We start from the raw sequence: 9,124 nt of genomic DNA, 5'->3' as shown, positions 1-9,124 counted from the left end.
CGGCCTCGCGGCTCCGCTCCCAGAGCCCCGCGATCCCGAGCTCGCTAGAAATCCAGGGCCCCACCGCGGGGGGACGCCGAAGCGGGCTGCGAGCCGGACGGGAGTGAGGCGGCTCAGGGACGGCGGGCCGGGGTCCTTCCCGCCCCAGGACCCCACGATGGATTCCCCGTGGAGGGTCTCGCCCGCAGGAAGAGGCGAGGTCTTTCCCGCACCACGCTCACGTGTGCGAGGCGTCCCGCCAGGTGCCGGCGCCCGGCTCAGCCAGGAGAGCCACGCAGTACGGAGCCGGGAGCGAAGAGACCCCCCCGGACACAAACACGCGACAAATTATGCTCCGGCAAGTGCCGGAGGCCCGACTAATCCAGAGCTGGGGAGAGCTTCCTGGAGAGGTGCCACGTCCCGTCTCCGCTGTGTTCCCTCCGCAGAACGGTTCCCCTACCACCACCAAAACACACGCGTTGACGACCTGCGGCCCTGCCTGGCACTGGCGGTCACGTGTTTGCCGGTGGTGCGGCTGGCCCCTCTCCCAGCGCTTTTCGCGTCTTCCCCACTGATCTCTCTCCAGACCTGGCACAGCTGCCCACTTAGAGGACCCTGGAGCCAGGACCACGCCCAGCTCAGCAGACCTCTCCTCACTTGGCAGGGATTCGCCCTAAATACCCTCAGACAGGTCTGGGATTTAGAAACAGAATCTTAAGAAATAAAACAAATAAAAAGGTATAGTCACACCCAAGAAAATGACATAGAAATATGTGTTTATGTCATCCAAATTCTGCCCACTTGCTCATGTCAGCAACAAGAACTCCAGTCTGGACACTTGATGGGCAGGCCAAGGGTCACTTGGATGCCCAGACAGGTGTGTGACCCGTGAACTACATGAAGCCCCTTTAAAAATCAAAACAAAAACTAACTGTAGTCAGAACCACCATGAGGATCTGCTGGAGGAGGCAGCAGGGCAGAGCTGGGCCGTGGCCTGGACACTGACTCTCCACATCCAAGGCAGACAGACACAGTCATGGCTCCCACATCAGTCACCACAGGACCCCCAGCCTCAAGCCTGGCACACGGCAAATGCCCTAACAAACGGATGAGAGTTTGTCTGTGGGAGAGAGGTGGTCAGTGCAGACAGCCAGAGATGCTGAAGGAGCACAGTCCTGGGAGGAGCAACAACGAGCAGGATATAGCTCTGTCCCAGTCAGAGCAGAGGGGAAGGTGGGCAGAGGGGCTGGGAGGTCGTAGGGCTGGCAGTGGGAAGGCAGATGTGGGCCTGTCTGGCGGGTCTGCTTCTTCAGTGGGAAACTAGAGGAGGCCGTCAGCAGAAGTGGTGGCTTGAAGTTGCTGGAAGGAGACCGTGATGGGCTGGAAGGTGATCTATGGCTGGGGAGGGTGTGATGAGGCTGCCAGTCCAAGCCCTGGCAGCTTCAAGTACTTAGCTCCACCATTCAGAGGGCCTGGTCCTCCAAAAGGCAGTGGAGTTCTCCCTCGGCCCCTGCAGCTTGGGTCCCCACTACAGTCCAGGATACACCCTCAATATGTCCCTGGGGCAGCACTGTACTGGGAGCTAGTGGTTTTCTGCATCTTCCTTCATGCCAGGCCATCTCTGCGTGTCCAGTGTTGTGGCCTGGTTTTATAAGGGAGGTGGTAATTCCCAGACTCTTCTTACAGGGTTGGTGAAGATTCTAGAAGAATCAGCATCTCGTGGAGAGGCTAGGGCAGCTGGCCACCTGTGTCAGGCCAGGGAGCTCTCAGACATGGTCCTTCCTGCCCATTTGCCTCAGATTCCTGGCAGGTGGCAGCTACCTGCCTTCAGCCCAAGTGGACCTAATGGAGTGTAAGTCTGCCTGCCACTCTCCTGCTCTTATGCTGGTGCTATTGGGTGAACAAAAGACTGAATCTCACATCCCCTGGGCCCTTACTCCTTTTGCTCTTTCCTCTTAGCTCCTTTCTGCTACCTGGAGGGCACCTGTGATAGCTAATGCCCATGAGAGCTGTTATGGATTGAACTGTATCCTTGAAAAAGATATATTGAAAACCTAACCCACAGTACCTCAAAATGTAACTGTAACTGAAAAAATAGGACCATTACAGATGGAATCAGTTAAGATGAAGTCACGCTGGAGTAAGGTGAGCCAGGAATCTAACATGATGTCCTGGTGTTCTTTTGAGAAGAGAAGAGACAGACACAAGAGGGTCATGTGAAGACCGAGGCAGAGACTGGGGTTATGTTGCCACAACAAGCCGAGGACACCCGAGGCCACCAGAAGCCAGTAAAAGATCATGTAACAGATTCTCCCCTGGAGGCTTCAGAGTGAGCATAGCCTGCTGACACATTGATCTCAGGCTTCTGCCTCCAGACTGGGAGAGAATTAACTTCTATTGTCTTAAGGCACCCAGTTTGTGGTGGGCTTGCGAGTCCTCTCCTAGAGGAAGAGTTCCCTAGGAAACTATCCCAAGGGAACTCTGAAATGGACACTTCTGCTGAGGACAGTGGAGCAGAGCCAGTAGAGGCCTGGTCCCTACTGACCATGGGCTGCCACACACTCCGGTCTGATTATCTCCAGACCCGTTTTTCATGAGAGAGAAAAAAGCCCTCATCGGCATAAGGATGGCTGGTTGTTTTCTGGTTTTTCCTGCTATACGTAAACAAGTTTGATTCCTGACTGGACACCAGGTACTACCTGCTGCCCACAGAAGCCGGCCAATTTCTCTAACTTTGCTCCCCAGGGAGGGTCTCCACATTACAGACTAGGGGCACTAGGGCTGGCTGCCTGGAGGTCCCTGAGCAGTTATCCTGGCTCTTCTTCAGGCAACAGGCACCGCTCTGGGGAGAGAGGGAGCCAAGAAAGGTGGGAGACCTTTCCCTCTGAGCAAGGAGAGCAGGCTACACTCCAAGGACAAGAATGTCTTTATTGAAGCTGGGCACTGTGGCCTGGGGGAGGGAGACTCTCAAAGGCTTGGGGTTATCGGGGTACCTGGCTGGCCACAGGCGTGGCTACACGTTGGGTGTGGCTGCCACTTCTAAGAGTCTGAGATAATCCAGGGCCAGGGGCCAGAGTCAAGGGCCAAAAGCGGGGCAGAGGTATCAGAGGGTGATGTTATCCTCATACAGAGAGAGCAGCAGCAGGACGGTCCAGCCGCCCAGCAGGCCCACGTTGTGCAGCAGGAAGAGGAGCCAGGGTCGCTGGTCTCGCACGTTCAGCATGGCCGGGAGCTGAGGAGGAGGTGGGCCCTGGGTCAGAGGCCAACTCAGCGCTCCTGCTCAGGGCAGGAGCGCCCAGGGCAGTCCCCTCCCGCCCTCTTCTCTGACCATGTCGCAGAGCGCCACGTAGAGGAAGAGACCGGTGGCTACCGCCAGGATCCAGGTCTCGCTGTCCTCGCCGACGCGGACCGCGAGCGCCACGTAGAGGCCGAGGAAGGCCGTGAGCCCCGAAGCCAAGTTTAGCAGCAGTGCCCGGCGTACCGAAAGCCCGGCGTGCAGCAGGGCCGCGAAGTCCCCTGGGGCGGGCGGGGCGGGTCAGGACGAGAGCCCCGCCCAACCCCAGACAGGCCCGGCCCCTGTAGTCCGGCCCAGCTGACTGGCCAATCAACCAACCGACCCCAGGCAAGCCCCGCCCCCTACCCAGACAGTCCCGCCCCCTCCGAGCCGGCTCCGCCCACAAGGCCCGCCCCCTACCCGAACCCCGCACAGCTGACCCAGCTCGTGGGGCACCTCGTGGCAGAACACGGCCAGCGAGGTGGCCAGCCCCGTCTTCCAGGAGGACAGGAAAGCGGCGCCCACGGCCAGACCATCCGCGAAGTTGTGCACGGCGTCGCCCAGCGTGATCACATAGGGCAGCAGTCTCAGCTCTGCGGGCAGAGCGGGGATGGGCGAACGCCGTCCTGGTCCCACACCTCCGAGCCCCCGAGCCCCGCCCCCGGCCAGCACCTGCGCTGTGCGCCAAACGCCTGAACCCCCCAAAGCTTCCCGGGCCTCCCTCAGGGCTCACCAGGGCGCAGTTTCCTGGGCTCTGGGCTCAGCAGCTCTGGGCTCTCCTCCTCCACCTGGGAAAGGGGAACAGGGTCCGCGTAGATGAGCCTCTGGGCCAGCAGGTGGAGGAGGGGCGCCTGGGGCTAGTCCTCAGATCTGGCCAGAGGCAGAAGTCTTGGCGTGGGGGCTGGGAGTGCGGACAGGGCTCCGTGCCACATCCGGTAGGGATGTGTGCACAAGGACAGCTCACCAAGTCTGCACGCGAGCCCTCGTGGGGCTGCTTGGGCGGCCGGAGCTCACTGGGCGCTAGCTGCAGGGACACACCGTGGCTGTGGCCGCCGTGGCTGTGGCCATGGCTGCAGGGCCTGTCCTTCGGGTCCTGAGGGGACAGTGGTTCAGGGTCCACCACACCTCCCCCACCTCTCCCCTCCCTGCATCCAGCCCCCATGCACCTGACCTCAGGGTCCAGGGGTAGCAAGAGGTTGAAGAGGCTCTCGAACAGGAAGAAGGCATAGAGGCCACCCAGCACAGCCAGGAGGCGCCAGGTAGGCTGCTGGCTGAGGCCCTCCCCATCATGCGAGTGCAGCCCCAGCACCTGGGGGGAAGGGGTACGGGGCCAGTTGCCTCAGGGCCTCCTCTCCACAGACAAGGAGAGGGGTTAGGGGGTCAGGGAAGGGCCCTAAGAGGGTGGGCCTGGAGGGAAGGCTGGGTAGAGGAGTCCTTGGTGGGCAAGGAAGGTCCTGGCAGGCTGGGGCCAACCTTAGGCATCAAGTGCAGAAGGGCATCGCCTGTGAGCGCGCCTACAGCCATGCTCAGGAAGGTCTGGATGATGTAGTGGGTGGCAGTGCTGCAGCTGGCACAGGTGAGGAGCAAGAGCCCGAAAATGGAGCAGAGGCAGATGAGCAGTGTAGCCAGTGAGCCATACAGGTACCCTGCGGGTGGGGGCAATGAGGGTTGAGGTGGGAGCCTCCTTCCAACCTCAGCCCCTGACCCCCTGCTTCCCAGGGAAGGGTGTCCGGGTGGGGTCCAGGAGTGAGCTGGAGTCCACCAGGGCTGCAGGTGGTCAGGTGCAGGCCAGGCCTCTCTCATACTAGCCCTCTGGCCTCAAAACCCCATCCTCTTCCCTCCCAGGCCCCCATATGCCCTGTGACCCCTCTCCTCCAATGCCTCTTTCTCCTGCCAGCCCTGGCCCAGCTCTCCCCACCCCTCCCCAGCCCAGCGACCACTCCCTTCCCTCCTTGCAGTCCCACCTCCATGATGCCAGCGCCCTGGGCACAGCCAGATGGGCACAGCGGGGGAGGTGGGCACTCACTTTCCACCTGGCTGAGCTGGTCCTGGGTGGGGTGCCCTGACTGGGGGCTGCAGGCCCCACTCAGTTGCTGCTGGAGCAGGGCAGGGCTCAGTTGGGCCCAGGCCTCCGGGGTCACCCCATCCTGCTCCGACAGCCCATACACAGCCATCACATCTCCAGCACTCAGGCATAACTGGAGGGAGGGAGGGGTGACAAGACTGGGATCAGGGGCCTGAGCAGACTGGGGAGACCCCACCTCTCCCCAGGACTAGGGCTCATGGGCTGCTCACTGTGTCCCACACACTGGAGCTGCTGTTGGGGGTGGAAGGGGCCACAGGGCCCTTGTGCTCAGCCTCCTCTCCCAGATGACTGTGGTCACTGTGGTCATCATGGGTCTCGGTCACTCCACCCACCCCCAGGCGCTGCATCAAGGCCGCCAGCTCTGGCAGGAAGGACAGAATCACAAAGTTTGTGTGGGCTCCAGCCCTGACCTCCCCAGGGACATGGAGGCTGGGGCTCAGGCACCTCTGCCCTGTGGCCCAGCTCAGGCCTCACCAGCCAGTGTGATGTTGGGGGTCTCGCTGTCATGCTGCCGGAACACGAAGTCCACGAAGTACTGGGGGGTCGGCAGGGCCCGGAAGCAGGCCCCGTTCCTGACATGGTCCAGCAGGGCAGCCAGCACTGGGCCGGGGCTGCCGGGTGCCCCTGCCCCTGCCGCCTCTGCCAGCAGCTGAGGCAGGTCCACACAGGCCTGGGGAGGAGCCCGGCCTCAGCCTTTTGTCCGGCAGAGCTGGCTTCCTGGCCTCTTGCTCTGCTGTTGCCCTAGTGCCCCCAGGACACCCCTGACCCCGGACCCGCCTCTTCCTGTTCACCTAAGACTTGGGCTGGCCCCTGTCTTCCCTTGGGCTCCTCCCTGATACCATAGCCCTGCCCTTCCCTGGCCCAGCTGGCCCAGCCCTCCTTGCCCCCTGGTCTCCTTCCGATCGCCCCAGAAGCCTTCTCAGCCCCACCCATGGTGAGGGTCGCTCCTGGGGCCCCTGCAGCCCTGCCCTCCTCAGTGGTGAGCGTCCACTTGTGATTCCCCAAGCCCAGCCTGCTGAGTGTGTCCCCAAAACTCCCTCAGGGGCCCTGGAAGGCATTGAGGCCCATCCCCCAGGGGTCCTGATCCCCTCTGATCCATCTTGTGTCCTTACCTCTGAAGTGGACTGGCCAGCAGCCTGAGCCGGGGCCTGAATCCTCTGCAGCAGCCTGGTCAGGCCTGGGGTCAAGGCCTCAGGGCCCTCGAGCAGGGCCAGGAGACGGTCAGCGCGGGAGGCCCAGAGGCCAGCCCGGACATCAGTACATGTGGCCTCTGGGCTGCTGAGGTAGAGGGCTGCAGCGGCACTGAGGCGGGGGATGTGCCTGGGTTCCAGGACTGGACCTGAGGGGGCCCCTGACTTCTCAGGGCTGCCCAGGGCCAGGGCATCATCCACAGATAGGCACTGTGGGCAGAGACAGGTGGGCAGGGGCCAGGCATCTGTAGCCCTGGAGCTGCCCCCTTCCCTGAGGGGCCCCACACATGGACCGCCATCCCTTCCATCTCTCACACTCGCACCTCCCCATCATCTGCTCTCTTGTTCCCCTCGCCAGTCCCCACCTAGGGTCAGGAGTGCACACGTGGAGGGGTCCGGGGCAGGGGTCCCACCATCCCAGGGTGGTTTCTTCCTGGAGACTCTGCCAATTTGATAGCCAGGGGACTGACGGTGTGGGGATGGGGGACGCAGCCCAGGGATCCTGGAGCCGTGTGTCCCCAGTCTCACCCCCCAACCCAGGGAGAACAGGTGGGTCTGAACATGGAGCGGAGGAGGATGGGCTCAGGCCTGCAGGCAGGGCCAGGGTGCTAGGCCAAGGGTGCTGGGCCACCATGCTCGGCCCGCCTCCTGGAGTTTGCCCAGGGCCCTTTGCTGCCGGTCCTCAGGGTGGAGCGGCGGGCTGGGGCTGGGGGACCCATCGGGTGGGGCCATTACCTTTCCACACGGCCCGTCGGTGCAGTGCACACGGGCCGCCAGTGTATTTAACAGGCTGCCCAGTGCCACACGGTCCAGAGCACCCTGGCCTGAGGACAGCAAGGTCAGCAGACGGGCGGGCTGGACTGCCGTCACGGACACCACCAGCACTGCCAGCAGCAGCCCCAGCTCCAGCCGGGCCCAGACAGCCATGCTGCAGCCCCTGAGTCCTCCTGCTTTGGGGTGGCTGTGTGCACCAGGGCTGCCAGGTGCCGGACTGGGGCTGGGCTGGGCTGGGACCCGCCCGGCCCCGGCACGAGGATCTCCGCAGGCATTTCCCGCAGGGCTCTGTGATTGGCTGCCAGAGGCGTTGTGGGTTAACCATTCCAGCGGCAGGTCCTCCCTAGAGTGTGGAGCTGCTGTCCTAGGGGGCAATGGCTGGGCCCCTTCTGGATGGGGCGGCCCTCCAGGACTGTGGGACAGGGCCGCCCCTCTGCTCCCTCAAGGGTCTTGTTACCGGACAGGAGTTTGTGTGTCCGACGCACCAAGAGGCCAAAGAGACCAAAACATCGCAGGGCCGAGCAAAGGAGAACAGGCAGCTAGTGCTCAAAAACGCTGAACTCCCCTCCCCGGCGGTTTTGGGGGAGTTTTTAATAGGCAGAATTTGGGTGAGGGCTGCAGGGTGGGTAACTGGGAGTCAACAGCGCAGGGCTCCGGGACTTTGTGCTCAGCCTAAAGGTACCATCCTCCACCTGGATGGGGGCCTCAGTTCCTGGAACCCGGGACCCTGCCCTAAGGCTGTGCTTCTTGAAGGCTCCTCCTTGGCTTCTGCTTTCCTTACTTCCCTGATTAGCAACTGTTTGAATCTGCCCTTAGAAGTCGCAGAAGTTCTTAAGAGGTTGAATAAAGCCTATTTACTACAAACAAATGCAGGGACTGGAAAGGATTTGTACTCAGGAGGGCCCCACGGGGTCCTGCTGGGTTTCAGTCCCCTCCTTTCTCTGACACTCCTCTGTCTTGAGGAGCACAGGTATGGGACAAAACAAGGAATAATGTTTAGGATGGAGAGGCTCGGCATAAACTTGGCAGAGGAACTCGATTTGAGGGAGACTCAGTTCATCTGGGTGCTGCTCCCCGTGGCCCTCCCTCCAGGGGCTGCCCCCAAGCCAGGGGGGCCTGGGGTGGAGATTTGTGGAAACCACCACAAGGCCCCAACTCCACTCCCGCCAGCAGCCTTCCCTGCAGGGCCTCCTGGCTCCAGCAGCTTAAACACTCCCAGAGCCTCAAGGCCCTCCTTGGGGGTGGGGCCCTCCCCTCCTGGGCTGTGGTCCGTGTTGGAATGCACTGGAATCTGAGGCAATCTCGATTAGGTGCTGGCCAGGCTCCCCCCTCCAAACCCTCCAGGGGAAATTCCCTAGGAAATGGCCAAAGCCCCCCACCAGGAACAACTGGAGCCTGGGCCCTCCGCGTGCACCTCCCGGCCCACCACCCGGTGCCCTGGTAAGTGGCCCCTGGGCTCCGAGGGCAGGAGTGGGGCCAGCCAGGCTCTGAGCTCTAGGGCTGGGCCCTGCCCCTCCCTGCTGCCTCCCGCTCTGGCCTTTGAACTCCCAGGCCTTATCTCTGCCCAGTTGGCAGTCTAGGGAAAGGGGCAGACCCTAGGGAGACGGCTGACATCCCAGCGCAGGTCTCTGCGCAGCCTTGTCTTCTAGAGGGAGTGTGTGGGCGGCCCCTTCCGCGCCTGGTTCAGTGGACCCCGGACCCTGAGCCTGTGGGGCGTGGTTGGGACAGGGGAGAAGCTCCAGGGACGTGGGGAGCCTGGGCCCCGAGGACTCTGTCCCTGTTGTCCGGTGGCATCCAGGGCAGGGCATCAGGCCGAGGACG

General features: G+C 62.2%; 1 protein-coding gene across 4 annotated transcripts; it reads right to left on the bottom strand.

The window, feature by feature from the left end:
- Window positions 1–2,882: 2,882 nt before the first annotated feature.
- SLC39A4 (solute carrier family 39 member 4) lies at window positions 2,883–7,510 on the bottom strand. Of its 4 annotated transcripts, none has more exons than XM_032468241.1 (12): window positions 7,265–7,510; window positions 6,452–6,739; window positions 5,814–6,009; window positions 5,549–5,700; window positions 5,280–5,451; window positions 4,727–4,899; window positions 4,425–4,562; window positions 4,218–4,346; window positions 3,987–4,041; window positions 3,694–3,846; window positions 3,308–3,495; window positions 2,883–3,229 (listed from the first exon to the last, which is right to left on the bottom strand). In XM_032468241.1, exons 1-12 carry the CDS (start codon window positions 7,454–7,456, stop codon window positions 3,083–3,085), a joined length of 1,983 nt encoding a protein of 660 aa, XP_032324132.1. In that variant the 5' UTR covers window positions 7,457–7,510; the 3' UTR covers window positions 2,883–3,082. The 4 variants fall into 4 exon arrangements, with proteins under 4 accessions (XP_032324132.1, XP_032324133.1, XP_032324134.1 ...); XM_032468242.1 differs by having other exon boundaries at window positions 2,883–3,211; XM_032468243.1 differs by lacking the exon at window positions 4,425–4,562.
- Window positions 7,511–9,124: the final 1,614 nt, after the last annotated feature.

Source organism: Camelus ferus, chromosome 25, assembly GCF_009834535.1.
Source record: "Camelus ferus isolate YT-003-E chromosome 25, BCGSAC_Cfer_1.0, whole genome shotgun sequence".
NCBI lineage: Eukaryota > Metazoa > Chordata > Mammalia > Artiodactyla > Camelidae > Camelus > Camelus ferus.
This window is presented reverse-complemented; position numbering and strand designations above follow the sequence as displayed.

Coding starts and splice junctions, on each gene's coding strand:
- SLC39A4 (XM_032468241.1), bottom strand. CDS start 7,456: ATGGCTGTCTGGGCCCGGCTGGAGCTGGGGCTGCTGCTGGCAGTGCTG. Junction 6,740..7,264: donor CCGACGGGCCGTGTGGAAAG/GTAATGGCCCCA, acceptor CTCTGCCCACAG/TGCCTATCTGTGGATGATGC. Junction 3,847..3,986: donor GCCCAGGAAACTGCGCCCTG/GTGAGCCCTGAG, acceptor CTCTGCCCGCAG/AGCTGAGACTGCTGCCCTAT.